This window comes from Rhinolophus hipposideros (genome assembly GCF_964194185.1).
Source record: "Rhinolophus hipposideros genome assembly, chromosome: 22".
Taxonomy (NCBI): Eukaryota; Metazoa; Chordata; class Mammalia; order Chiroptera; family Rhinolophidae; genus Rhinolophus; species Rhinolophus hipposideros.
Genome location: NC_138068.1, coordinates 11,355,701 through 11,370,771, shown reverse-complemented (window position 1 = coordinate 11,370,771; position 15,071 = coordinate 11,355,701). Strand labels below are relative to the sequence as shown.

At 43.8% G+C, this 15,071-nt stretch overlaps 1 protein-coding gene across 1 annotated transcript in view; it reads left to right on the top strand.

Annotated features, from left to right (window-relative positions):
* Positions 1–15,071, top strand: part of EYA2 (EYA transcriptional coactivator and phosphatase 2) — a 224,478-nt gene that overhangs the window by 89,048 nt on the left and 120,359 nt on the right. The window contains exon 5 of the mRNA XM_081033652.1: positions 1,057–1,173. Within this exon, the coding sequence (XP_080889778.1) occupies positions 1,057–1,173 (117 nt within the window). The remainder of the gene's footprint in view (positions 1–1,056; positions 1,174–15,071) is intronic.

Below are 15,071 nucleotides of genomic sequence, written 5' to 3'. Positions count from 1 at the left end.
CTCTCGACTCAAAATCCATCATTTTTACACTACTAAACAGTCTCTTCATTTACGGGGGTGAACGGGTGAGAAGAAGGGAAACCAGAATTATAAAACCATCCCAGAACTAGAAATGTTCTTTTAAAAATGCAAATTTAAATAGTATCGAAATTCCATGTTGTGCCTGTAAGATAGACAAAGTTCAGCAAAGTTTCTTACCTTTTCAATAAAAATACAGTGTGTGGGCTACTGATGATGGATCAGCCCCCCTCCCTCAATACAGTCCCTTCTCCAGCCAGTTGCTCCTGGAACTGGTGCTTGTGCTTTGAGGACGCATGTCAGAGTTTGGCCGAACCCGAAGGCAGATTTGTAACCATGGCCTTTGGAGCAGAGAGTGTCTTAGAGTTAAGTGGCACCATCTTTACAGAGGAAGGATGTTTCATTTAACACCTTCACCCAGACTCCTGGTGGACATTTAAGCCATACAGATGCTACTCCATGGAGTAAGGGGTTGTGAACTCACTACCCTCAGAGCCAGGCAGGAAGCATGTGCAAAAGATGAGGCCCTCTTGGCCTGCCTTTCCCTTCCCCACTTTTGATAGTATTCTAGGATGTAATACATATGTACACATGTATGACTATGTGTGTATATATATCTGCAATGAAAAACTAGTACCTTAAAACTAGCCTGCGTCTTGGAAACAGTATGGGATCCATGAAACACACACTGGGGAGCTTATAGGGACAGCGTGTTGTCACATGGGAACACGGGCTGGGCTTGGCGTGGTGTTGCTACCCCATCCCATTGCTCAAGAGAAACCGTAAGTCCAGATTTTTTTTTGGTCATATCTCCTGATGTTTTAAACAAAAATCAATTAATGTCAAAGTTTCCTTAAAAATATGCAGGCTTAGCAAAACGTGTCTGTGGGCTAAGTTCAGCTCACAAGCCACCTATGTGCAACTCCTAGTTTGGAAGCTGATAAAACAGCACTCCGTGTTGACTCAGTAGCGGTTCTGCAGGTGACAAGGAAGCATCCTAATCATGTGTCTCTGGTGCTTCTTCTGCCTCCATCCAAGGCATCAAGACAGAAGACAGCTTGAACCATTCCCCCGGCCAGAGCGGATTCCTCAGCTACGGCTCCAGCTTCAGCACCCCACCCACTGGACAGAGCCCGTACACCTTCCAGACGCACGGTCAGTGTGGCGCGGAGGCCCCTCCCTCAGGCATTGCCTGAGTTGGGTGTCTGACCATTCACTCATTAATTTAGAAGATGTATTGAGCACCTACTGTGTGGCCGGGTCTACCTCAAGTAGCAGAGTTACAGTGGTGGACAAGCTCGATATGCGGTCTGCCCTCGTAGAGACTGATGATACGCAAGGCAACAAACCAGCTCATTTGGGAGGATTTGAGTGCAGTGAAGCAAAGAAACATCGTGTCTGGATAGGGCGTGATGAGAAGTGGAGGGGGCTAAAAGGGGCGATGTGTAACTTTAGATAGAGTCACCAGGGAAGGCTCTTTGAAGAGATGACACTAGACAGAGGCCCACGGGGTGAGGTGGAAAGAGCCATGTGCAGACCTGGGGGAGAGCATTTCACACAGAGGGAGTCAGTGCAAATGCTGCATGGAGGAAAATGTCTTGATGTTTTTGAAGCACAGAACAAAGGCCAGCGAGGCTGGAACCCTGAAGGAGATGAAGGAGGAGAGAGTCCTGGGAGAGAGAGAGAGAACAAGGCCAAATTACACAGGGCCTTGAGGGCTGATTTTAAGTGTGATAGGACATTGTAGACTCAGAGAAATGCTGGGTGCTGGGGATATTGGACAGGCAAGTAAAGGAGCTATTATTTCAGGCAGGAAGTTTGAGGCTTTGCACCTCCTTGGGTAGCCTTAGAAAGGGAAAACAGATTTCCGGTGTATAACTCCCACCCCAGGTACTCTAAGAAGGTGGCATACTGTGTTCTCCTGTGCCCACCTCCATTCCTTTACCATCCAGGGGCCCCTTCTCTTCTCCAGGGCTCCATTGGAAGCATGTTGGGGCTGGTGCATGGAGCAGAGTACTGGTAGCAGTCATTTTGGGAATCCTCATCCTGGTATTTTTTGCCTTCATGAAAGCTGGGAAAAGTGACCACCAAGGATCTGAAAAGTAATATACAAAACTGAAGAGGGAATGAGAGGATGGTGGGCCCATGAGTGATTGTACTTTTCTTCCAAAAAAACTTTTTGCAAGTATTTGTTGCTTCATCTTTTTAATTAAGGAAACAATAAAAAGGAATGTCCAGGGCAGCCTTCCAGGAGATAAAAACCTAGTGAAGGGACAGCAAATGATCGTAGGGGTATGTACGAGAAAGGCTGTGATAGGCATTAGTGCCTGGCCCTTGGCATGGCTTCCATGTAAAGGTCTGCATTGGAGTTTGTTGGTGACACCATCAGCTAACCGTGACCGCTGACCGCGTGCCACCTGATGTTGCTCGATCATCTGTGTAACCTTCATGACACTCCATTGTACGGGAGAGAAAACCGAGTCATAAAGGGAATGACACATGTGCAAATGCAGTAGGAAACGGACTGAGTCCTGTCTCATGGGGATCTGGTAGAATCACATCGCCCATCCTCCCCCAAAGCCCATGCTTTTGGTTATGGTACTATCTTACCTCCTCTTCCTCTGCTGTCACTTCTGTCATCCCACAGTCGCCCTTCTGAGTCCCACTAAAGGTTAGAAGATGCTGGGACCCATCTCCAACTAGGGAGTGAATTATGGCACCAGTTCTGATAATAAAGACATACGAACTTAAACGTGCATTTGGGTCACTCTCAAGCCAGGTTTTTCTCAGCTCTGCCAATAGAAACAGAATTTACTGCCTCAGGGCTTCTAAGTCTACAGAGGTTGAACTGTAAACTGTCTACCCTCCCCCATCTTACACCCTCTCCCTGCCCCGCTGTGTAATAAGTGAGTTAAGTTAGGGAGGAGTGGCTCCCCATCCATCCATCCATCCATCCATCCATCCATCCATCCATTCATTCATTCATCCATTCATTCATTCAGTTATTCTGTATTACTGAGCACCAGCTGTATGCCTGGCACTTCTTTAGGTACTAGGGGCACAGCAATCCACACAGTTCCCTTTTGGAGAGATGGACAATAATAATTAACAAATAAATAGATGGTTACAGATTTTGATAAAGCTTCTGAGAGACAAAAACAGGGTAGTGTGATGGGCAGTGACGAGGAGAGTGGTGATGGACATAACCCAGGTGGTTAGGGAAACATGAGTGATAAAAAGGAGCCAACCATGTGAGCAGCTGCAGACAGTACAGCCCAGGCAGAGAGTACGGCAAGAGCAAAGGCCCTGAGGCATGAAAAGGCTCCCAGTGTCCAAGGGCTCAAGAGGAGACTCATGAATCTGGGTGGAGTGAGTGGAGGAGATGACATTGGAAAGAGAAGCAGGAGCCCTCCTTGAGCCAGGATGTGCAGAATAATGTTATTGCTTTTCTGGTCCTTAAAGCAACCCTGGGAAGTGGGCACCCTGAGCTCTGCTTTACACATGATGGAAATGAGGCTCAGAGAGGGGAAGTGACTTACAAAGATCACAGAGCCAATAAGTATTCAGAGCTGGGATTCAGACTGGGGTTTCTCGCATTCCAGAGCCTGCACTGATCCTCCTTGTGCTATTTCCTGGACTCTTTCAGGACTCCTAAGATCTGCGTATGTACCACTCCCCTTAACCCTCCCAAGAGCCTCATGACGTAGATTATATCATTATCCCCATGTTACAGGTGGAGACACTGAGGCCCAAAGTGATAACGTAACTTGGCCAAGGTCACAGGGCTGTGGCAGTGGGATTTGAAGCCAGGCAGTTACACTCCAGAGCCCAGGAACATAACTGCCACACCATCATGCCCTCCATCTCTTATAGATCCTTCTAGAAGATGATTCTTCATGGGTGAGCCCTGGCCTAGACCCCACCCCCCACCTCAATCCTCGTCAGCCCCTCACAAGTGGAGAAACATCTCTTGGTCTGTCTCCCGCTGCACCACCATGAGAATAATCCAGGTTCTTTTCTTATCTTCCTCACGGCCAACGTGCCAGAAGGGCCATGGCAGCAGCTGGACTTCATCCCAATTAAGTGCCGTCAGCCTAATGCTAATGGCCGTTAACTGCTCTTGAGACAGCCCAGGCATTCTGCAAGCCTGACATATTCCTCCTTAAGTTTTTTGTGTTTTTTTTTTTCAAACACAAACACACAGAACGCTCTCACACCATGCCCATGTGCTTCCTATTAACGTCTTTTTTTCAAGTTGCTCCAGAGGAGAAATAAACTCTCAAACGACTCCATGCGCATTTCAGAATAGACGGCAGGCAGTGGTCGAGCTTAGTGTTTCAGATGAAGAAGGGAACGAAGAGGGAAACAGACAGATTGTGTTTGAGGCCTGAACGCACTGACTTGGGATGAAATTGGTCCATGTTTAGAAGGTGAAATGGGTCGTTTCCTGTCTAAGAATTAAAATTAGGATTTTGTAGAAGCAAAAGAACCTAAGTAGGGAGCACCCCATCGATGCACAGATGAGTAAACTGAGGACCGGCTAGTGTACGGTCACAGAGCAAGCACCAGATAAGCCGGACATCTCCCCCTAGGTCTTATACCAAATCTCATAAACTTCCAGAAACTTCGGCAGTGCCATCGCCCCTCAAGTCCCTGGTTTGAGATCTGTATCTGTTGGGATAACGCTGCCTCTTCACCGAATGTACAATAAACGTAAAGGAGAAAAGTTCATAGCACTCGTCCAGCCTTTGCATAATTGTTTATTTTCTTTTTTCAAGTTCACCCAGGGGTTTTTATGGCTGAAATGTATTTCTTATGAGTTTGATTTTTTTGTTGTTGTTTCTTTTGGGCTTCTCTTGCAAAAACACTGCTATTCACAGAAATGACCACAAAGCTTAAAAAGAGAAGGAAAAAGAAACCTCTTGAGAGTGTGTTCCTGGAGGTTAGGTGCTCTGGCCCTGGGCTGCCGTCAGTCGCGACTGTGTCACACTCACCGTGGCATGACTCGTGGGAGCTTCTCGACTTCTCTGCGCCTCCTTTTCCTCACCTGTAGAACTGGCATCGTCGCAAGAGAGATGACCTCATGGGGCTGTCACAGGGACTCAGGGGAATGATGGCTGGGCACATCAGATGACGCCATAAAGGCTGGGTGTGCTCTGTATGATTTCCGTTATTCCTTTCGTAACATGGTAGTTGAAAGCAGTTGCTCTGAAGTCAGACTGAGTTACCGCCCCAGTTCTACAATGTACCAGCATGTGACACTGAGCCGAGTTCCTTCTTAGAACCTCAGTTTTTCCGCCTGTCAGATGGGGCTGCTAATAGTACCTAAGCCTGGGGCGCTGCAATAATTAAATGAGTCAATGCATGTGAAGTGGTAAGAAGAGCACCTGGCACAAACTGAGTGCCCTACAGATGTTAATATTAGTATTAGTATTGTTAGTATCCTAATTTCAGAGTTGATGGTCTGTGATCTTCCCCAATTCACTTCTCTTTCCTGAACTCTCAGTTTTAAGTAGCCGTCGTCAGAGAAAAGAGGTACACAAATTTGTTGAGCCACATCCGCATGAACTCCCCATTTTAGGGGGACTTCAAAACAGTGGGAGCCCTTGTCAGGGGAAATTCCTTTTGTATTTACCAAAGGCCGGGGAATGTAAGTACTGACGCTCAGAACCCAACATGAGCCATTCAGAAGCAATGTGGAAATATGCCATTTGGGATGGGTAGGCAAACTGGGTCCAGCAAAAGGGTTAGTAAGCCAATGATCTCAGCCCGAGTCCCCCGAGGCCAGTCTGTGTCAGATTTATGAAATCTAGCACCATCTCCGGCACCAGAACTCTGTGTGACTTTGGACATGTCACTGAACTTTGAGGCTGTTTCCCATTTCTGCTGCTTGTAAATGCTCATTGGAAAAATAAAGGGGTCAGAGAAGGTCATGGTCAAATACACCAAATACATGTGGTGAATCGTGTGTGGCATAATAGTGTGTCTTTGCTGCAGGACTTTTCTGAGTCTTTGCAGACTGATGTGCTTTGTGACTCTCCAAGAATACAATTCAGTGGTCGGTTTTCCCAGACACATTTGAACACAAACGAATGTTCTATGCTCACTGCGAATCCCCGGATGTGATGATCTTTAAGCTCCTTCCTGTGTTAAAATCCTTTGATTCTCTAATGTTTTTTTCATGACAAATGTGTATGTATTTCTTTTTTTCTGTATTTTATTTTCTGATGAGATATAATTCATATACCATAAAATTCATCCTTTGAAAGTGTATAGGTCAGTGGTTTTACTACATTCACCAAGTTGTGCAACCATCATTGCTGTCTAATTCTACAACATTTGCACCACCCCAGAAAAAAACCCCATGCCCATTAGCCATCACTCCCTATTTCCCCTGCCCCTGCTGTCTTTCCTTTTGCAATAAGAAAAAGATACATTTAAAATTACCCTTCCTTTATATTAATTTTTTTTTGAGCAGAGCTATACATTTACCTAGTTTAAACACCTACAGAAATCTCTCTCTCTCATCCTCATCCCACGTCCACCAAGTTACCAAACCCCCAGAGGTTAACCACTGGAAGCAGATTCTGTGGACCCATCCAGAATTTCCTTTTGCAAATAGAAGCAAACATAACCACAGTCTGTTATACTGCATATTTCTATGACAGGAATTAACTCAGATGTGAGTCATAAATAAGGAAATGATGCCAGTATAATTCCAAAGGTATGTTGGTTCATTTGCTTTTAAGATTTTCTCCTTATCACTGGTTTTAAACAATTTAATTTTGATGTGCCTTGGTGTAATCTTCTTCTTTATTCTAGTGCTTTCAGTTCTTAGATCTGTGAGTTTATAGTTTTTATCAAATTTGGAAATTTTCCGGCTATTATTTCTTCAAATATTCCCCCCCACACACTTCCATGTCTTCAAGTTCACTACTCTTTTCTTCTGCAGTATCTGATATGCTGTTAATTACACCCTGGGCATTTTTCATTTCATACATAGTTGTGATTTCTAGTTTGATTTGAGTCTTTTTAAAATATCTTTTATCTCTGTACTTAACATGTCCAACCTTTCCACTGGCTCTTGAACAGACAGAATATTAACTATTATATTAACTGTTTTAATGTGTTTGTCTACTGACTCTGTCATCTGTGTCATTTCTGGGTTAGTTTTCATTCATTTGCCTCCTTATTATAGGTCATATTTCCTGCTTCTTTGCATGCCTGATTAGTTTTTGCTAGATGTGAGACATTGTGAATTTTATCTTGTTGGGTGCTGGACATTTTCATATCCCTATGAATATTAAGTGTTGTTCTGGGATGCAGTTAAGTTGCATGGAAATAGTCTGAGTCTTTCAAGTCTTACCTGAAGCTCTTGTCAGGGAATGCTGAGCAGCATTTGGTCTAGGCCTCTCTTGACCTAACAAATATTTCCCACTACTAAGGCAAGTCTTTGAGTATTCTTTCCAATGCCTCCTAAATTCCAAGGTTTTCCACTCTGGCTGGTGAGAATAGGAACTAACCCCAACCCTATTATGAGCTCTGAGGATTGTTCCTTCTAATATTATCAGGTTGTTCTCTCCCGGCCTTGAGTAATTTCCTCACAGGTATGTGCTAATCAGTACTTACGTGGACACTCAAGGGAAATGTCTGCAAATCTGCAGAGTGCTCTCTCACTGCAGCTTCCTATGTTCTGGTCCTCCGCTCAGCTAATCCTCACCCCTTCTACCTCCCTAGTCTTGCAGCTCCATCTCCTCAACTCAGAGAGACCACTGGGCCCCAGTTGGGTCCCCTCCCTAGAAACTATCCGTACTGGGACAGTTATACAGCTCACTACTCATTTGCCCTCTCTGAAGCATCACTGTCTTTCATGATCTGATGCCCAATGTCTTGGAACTCTAGTTTTTAAACTATTTCATGTAGGAGGGAAAATCCAGTCACTGTGATTCAATCTCAGCCAGAAGTGGAAATACTGCTTCACTGGTTCATTTGCATTTTTCTCAGCACATTCAGTAACAGCAGCTGAATGCAAAATATGTAACACAGGTAAAGACCACCAGCCTTATAGGAATATATTTCTGTCCCTGGTGCCCCTTGTCCTTCCTTTGACCTCTGTGTGGCCACGTGCTCTGTATTTGAAACACTTATTTTGTACTTCCCCCAATCTTTGTTCATTTTACCCTTGTTTCCTTAATTCAGCACTTCCATCGTCCTTCTACACCCTGCCATCAGGATACCTTTACCTGCTTTTTTGAAAAAAAAAAAAGGTAACATCCTCTGTTTAATGTAACACTTTACTATATATTTCCTATTTACTTATTTATTTTTTCACTGTGCTATTATTTTTTATCAGGATTGATTGTTTTTGTCAATGATCTGGTCACAAAGTTGCATGGCTTTTGAGCAGTCTTCCCACCCCTACCTGTTCCATAAGCCCCATTATTTTGGTGCACAGGTTTGCACAATATGTGGCCTTTCAGGAAGACACTGTCACATTATGTCAGAGACACTTGTGTATATTCTTATTTTCACAGGTCCCATACTATACACAGTCTTCTGCACTTGGCTGTCTTCATTCAGCTATACACCTTGGAGAACTTCCTAAGTCGGTATATAGAGAGAGCTTCCTCATTCTTTTCATAGATGCCTATTATTCCATTGAATAAAGTACTGGAAATGATTTAACCAGATCCTTGTTGGATGTTTCCAGTCTTTTGCAATTACCAATATGGCTATGAATAATTCTATCTGTATATTATTTTGTTTTTCTGCAAGTATATCTGAAGGGCAAGTTTTCCAGAAGTAGAATTCAGGGTCAAGGGAAAAATCCATATTTAAATTTGGTAGATATCTCCAAAATACCCTTTATAGGGAGTCTACCAATTTTAACACCCACCAGCAGTGTCTGAGAGTTCCTGTTTCACCAACCCAGTGTCATCTAATTATTGGGGTTTTTGCCAATCTGATGCATGAAAAATGGCATCTCAGTGTAATACTAATTTGCAAGTGTGTTATAAAGTTGGTGGTCTTTTCAGATCTTTGACCAATTTGTGTTTCCTTTTCTGTGAACTAAGAGATTAGGCTTGAAAAAACTATGCCAAAGAAACGTGATGATATACTAGGCATACTAATATTTAAACATATTATAAAGCTTCAGTAATCAAAACAGCATGGTTCTGGTAAATGAATAGAATGATTGACTAATAGAGAAGAACTAATATGGTCTGGAAAGAGACAAAACGTATCGGGGAATTTAGCACATGGGGCAGATGGCATCTTAAGTCAGTGGGAGAAGATGGAATATTCAGTGAACAGAGTTGAAGTAACTGGTTAGCTATCTGGGGAAAAAATCCACTCCTATTGCTATATATCAGAAAAAATCCAAATGGATCAACAGTTTAAATGTCAAAAGTAAAACCATAAAAGTACTAGAAAGAGAATTAGCAAAATTTTTATAACCTTGGAGTGGAAAAACCTTTTTTTTCCAACCACGACTCAGAAATCCAGAAGACATCAATTGATAAGTTTGATTGATAAGTTTGACTATGGATTTTTTTTTTGTTTTTGCATGGCATAAAACACCAGCAGTAAAGTCAGAACAATAAAAATAAACAAACAAAACAAAAAACAAATGGCAAACTGGAAAGAAATATTTACATCTCAAATCAGAAACAAACTGTTACTATTTTTTAAATGATTCTCAAGTTCTATGGATGAATCGAACCTGCTCTGGGATGTGATTCTTCAAAATAAAAGAGAGAAATGAGGAGGTATGATGTTACAGGGAGTGGGGGGTTCTGTGACAAAGTGGAGAGTACAAGCCCATAAGAGTTGGGGGCAAATGTTATTCAGTTTCAGCTCATTGCTGCCACACTAGAATGGGACTCCAAAGAAGCTAGATCTTTCCATTTTTCAAGATTATCCGCGAAACTATATTTTAATTCTTTTTTTTAAACTATATTTTCATTTTTTTTTCATTATTGGCAACTGATTTAGATACTCTCTTTAAAATACCTTGTAAAGCAGATGAACGTGCATAAGGCTAGTCTTTATGCCTCTGTCTTACATCTGGTTCCATCACTTTTCTTAACCGCAGGTCATGAGATCAGAACTGGAAGGAGACACTTCCAAGCCAAGTGGTGACTTGGAAAGCCAGAAAGAGTGCTCTTTGTGGTCCCCACCTCTGGCTTCTTTCATCAGTGAGCCGTGTCCCAAAGGACTTGAGTGGTGGGCGTGGTTATAGCTGAGTTGAAACCCATTGGCCTACTGGTAAAGCAGAGTTGTTTCCCTATTTCTTCTTGGCAGCCCCAACTCTTCAGGCTGCCCTGGCCCAGCCAGTTTTGAGCAGCCTAAGTCTGTCTGGTCTCACTCTGTCGGTCAAGACAGGAGCCAGGCTGGGCATCCGCGGGTTCCTGGACTGAGGTCAGCTTTCCTGGTGTGAATCAGCAAGTCTTCTGCACATGATGACGTGGGTGAGGTTTTCCAATACATATCAGCACTCTTGCGCCGTGCAACACCTCCACCCTGGTGGTCACCTTCGTGTCGCCATGTGTGTTGGCAGTCTTGCTGCCTCCTGTTTGAGCTGAAGTCTTCTGGATGTAGGTAACAGAGAGGTTTTTAAATGGATGGTCTTTTCCCCTAGTTATATAACAAGTGTGATTTGGACATTTCCCCCCCCCCATCCCAAACGCCCCTGGAGATGACCAATGGAAACAGCTGGAGAGATTGAGCGTTAGTGTGAAGGGAGTTTAGTAAACAGCAATTCACCAATCACACCAAGACATCACCTTTCTGTGATGATGGAAACGTTCCATATCTGTGCCGTCCAAGATGTTAGCCACCAGCAGCTGTGTGTGGGTGGCTATCGAGCGCTGAAATGCGGCTGGTGCCACTGAGGAACTGAATTTTTTATTTTGTTTAATTCTAATTCATTGTGACGTAAACATAAATGTGGCTAGTGGTTACCATATTAGGCAGCACAATGCTCAGGGATGCTTAAAAGCCAACTTATAACCTGGTCACTGCTTGGGTGGGGAGAGGAAAATTAGTAGGTGTTATGAACGGAATGTTTGTGTCCCCCCAAAATTCCTACAGTGAAGTCCTAACCCCAAATGTGATGGTATTTGGAGATGGGATTTGGGGGAGGTAATTAGGGTTAGATTAGGTCATGAGGGTGGGGCCCTTTGAATGGGATTGGTGTCCTTATAAGAAGAGGAAGAAAGAGATCTCCTCTTCTGGCACCCATGTGAGGACACAGCAAGATGGTGGCCATCTTTAGAAAGTCCCTGTACTGTCTTGAAATTTAATTTACATATAATTTAACCTTCTTATACATATTTTTAAAAGTCAAATAGAATGCCCTACCTGTAAAATAATTTATACACTGTATTTTTGAACATGTAACTGCCCAGTCATGACCACACTAGATGACATAATAGACACACCCATGCATAGATTCACAAGAGCATGGCTGGCAAGCTGGGTTGTGCGGTCAACACAGATGTCACCAGCAGGGTGGTCTTTGACAACATGACTTACCATAAGGGGAGACAACTCGGTATATTCCAAACAAAACGAAAGGCAGCCATCCTTCTCCTGACAGCAGTGGTGGTGTTGTCAGCAGGAAATCACCCTGATGCAGAGACAGCCTCGAGGGACATGTTATCCCAGAGGTCATGGGACTTGCAGAGCAAATTAAGATAACCGTGTTTCCCCGAAAATAAGACCGAGCCAGACAATCAGCTGTAATGTGTCTTTTGAAACAAAAATTAATGTAAGACCCGGTCTTAGATTCTCTAAGACCGGGTATTATATTATACCCTGTCTTATATAAGAGCTGGCATATTATTATATTATATTATATTATTATATTATATTATATTTTATACCCGGTCTTATAGTAAAATAAGACTGGATCTTATATTAATTTTTGGTCCAAAAGACACATTAGAGCTGATTGTCTGGCTAGGTCTTATTTTCGGGGAAACACGGTAGTTACATTAGGGATTAGGACTTCAACACGTGAAGGGAGGGGGGCACAATTTAGTCCACAACAGATAGTGAGCATGGAAATGAGTAAATGCCAAGATGATGTTGGCTATGATGGGTGCTCTGAGGAAAATACGCTGGGAGATGAAGCAAAGAGAAACCGAGGAAGGAGGGTTTAATGTGGAGGGTGAGCAGGGCAGGGTCTCTGACATGGTAACAGAAGAACAAATTAAGAAAAGCAGCCATCGGTCATGAGTGTTCCCAGCAGACCGGAGGCCAGTGGCGGGTGCACAAAGGGGAGAGGAATGGAGGATGAGATCGGAAGTTGGGGGAAGCAGAGCCTGTGGCCTCTTGGCGGCATTTGGATTTTGTCTTGAAAAACAACAGGCAGTGATTGGAGGTTTTAAAACAGGAAGGGTGATCTGATTTGCATCTTAGTCAGCAGCTGTGGAGCCAGTGAGCTGCTTAGGAAAGTCATGGAAGATGCGAGGAAACCAGAAGCAAGTTCTCTCTTAGAGACAGGACCACCCTATCCTTGGTCCTCCTCCCCCTCCAGTTCTTTAGGTTGGAGCCACAATGGAGCCAATGTTCACAGAACTTGCCTGCAACAACATCCCCCAGGTCCCAAGGACTCCGTAAGGACTCTGTTCAGAAAATTCTAGAATCATCCCAACTTATCCTTTCACTCCTGAAGGAACAAAGACCCAGAGAGGGGCTTTGATGTTGTTCTCTGGTGTTATTTGTTTTCATTTTTATTTCTAACATGTCAATGAAATAAGTACTGAACCCACAGCAAGATCTGTGTCTGCAAAATTTGTTTCAAAATGTCGCACAATAACGCTCCCTGAGAATTGGGGTGTGTTGGGGTGGGAGAAGGAGAGTGGGGGAAAAAGAAAACAGCAATGAATCACAAAACAAAAACTACAGACACAGAAATGGAGGGTCCTATCTGAGGTACAAGTGCCCCCAGGGTAATTCTTTAGAGATAAAAGTGGAGAGCAGTCTGCTCCCTGCCCCAGGGCGTTTGGTGGCCTTCTGCTCAGGAATTGAAAGGGATAATTAAGGGGTGGGCAGTGAGGGGAGGGAGGAAACAACCTCAGGCAGGGAGTCATTTATTGAGAGAGAGAGAAAGTGAGAGAGAGAGAGAGAGAGAGAGAGAGAGAGAGAGAGAGAGAGACCGAAAATCTGTCTTCACTCAGAAAGAAGCCATAGACAGGCTGTGGGATACAGAATTTGCATTCTCAGAGCAAATCTCATTTTTTTCTGCTCCTAAAATTTCATTTGGTAAAGGGGAGAACGGGGGTTTGCTGGGAATTTCTGATTCTTTCGTAGGGTGCTCTCTATCCACATTATTTACATTCAGTAGTGCCCACATGCCCCAGGGTTAGTCCGCCAGACCCTAGCCGCCTGTCTTTTTATGCTGGTTTTTAATTTTTCATGTATTTCTTTTAAATCAGATAAGTAACATCATTGAGTATCTTTCTGTAACTTCTTTATACACGTGTATGTGCATTTTTTCTCCCACAAGTGGAATTTTTTTATTTATTTTTTTTAACAAATGATCTCTTGCTGTGCATCTTGTTTTTAAAATTGCCTTTTCTATTTTTCACTAAATAACCTATCTTGGAGAGCTTTCAAAGTCAGCTCAAATAAACCCTCCTTATTCTATTTTCTGGCTCCTAGTCCATAGAGAAAGCTGACCCCTGGGTTTGATTCTCAGCACCACCAATTACTGGCTGTGTGACTTCAGGCAAATCATATCTCTGAGACTTGATTTTCTCATCTGTGAAATGGGTCCATCGGAGTAGCTGACCTCACAAGCTGTTGTGGAGCTGAATGCCGGGGGCTTAGAAACAGTGCCCGGAACAGGACTCTTCATTAGTGTTGGCTACTATTCTTCTTATGGATACAGCATGGTATTTAGCCATTCCCCTTTGGATGAGCAATTAGATGGTTTTCAACATCTCCCCATGTTTACCTCCTCTAAGCTCACAGTCTCTATTATACCTTTTCTGCCACGGAGTAGAGGTTGTTATCAGAGTATTGGCTGCTGCGCTGGAACTTTGGGTGTCATGCTTTTTTGTACCGGATCCCCATCTGTGTGTGTGTGTGTGTGTGTGTGTGTGTGTGTGTGTGTTTGCCTCAGCCAGGGCCCCCTTCCAACGGTCTCACCAGACCTTCCATCTCTTCCATTCCAGCCCTAAATCGCCATCTCCAAGAACTGGTTGCTCAGAAGGGTTGTGTACAACCCCCAAAACTGTAGCATGGGGCCATCCCAGCTGCTCCTGCATGTGAACCCCAATCAGCTGCCTGGCCTTTAAATTCTCTGACTGCTCTCATTATAGACCCCTGGGACCAAAATAGGGATGTGGCTCAAAGGATGCCACAGGAGAGCTCCACCTTGGGGAAGAGGTGACATTTGTGACTTCGGAGGCCCAGATTCTTAGGATTTGCTATTGCTGAGGCTTGGACTTCTCTTCTGCCTTGTGACCTGCCATGGGGTCATTAATCATGTGGACATTTGATAGTGCGCATTGGAATGGCTGGCTGACTGCCCTGGCCTGGAGAGTTGGGGCAAGGTCTTAAAGGGGGTGGTAGGCTCACCTTCTGGTGTTGCCCCGCATGGGACCATATCGGGGATAACATACACTCTCCCTGGGACTCAGCTCTTCCATCTGTGAAATGAGAGAGTCGGACTAGAAATCAGTGGCTTTCCACCTCCTTTGATCACAGTCCACACTAACAAAGACATTCTGCATCAGAGCCGGTACACACTTAATGTGCGGACATTTGCGTGCACGACTAGTTACAAAGGTTCTACAAAAACAACACTCGCTCTTGCTATCTGTTTTTTTTTTCTTTTTATTAGTTTCAGGTGTACAAACAACAAACTAGTTAGACATTTACACCCCTCACAAAGTGACTACCTCTCTGACATCTTATATATGTTTTGTACTCTGATATTTTCTCTTCTATTTCTTTTTTTTTAGTTTCAGGTGTACAAAACAACATAGTGATTAGACATTTATTGACACCCCTCACAAAGTAATAACCCCACCCAGTCT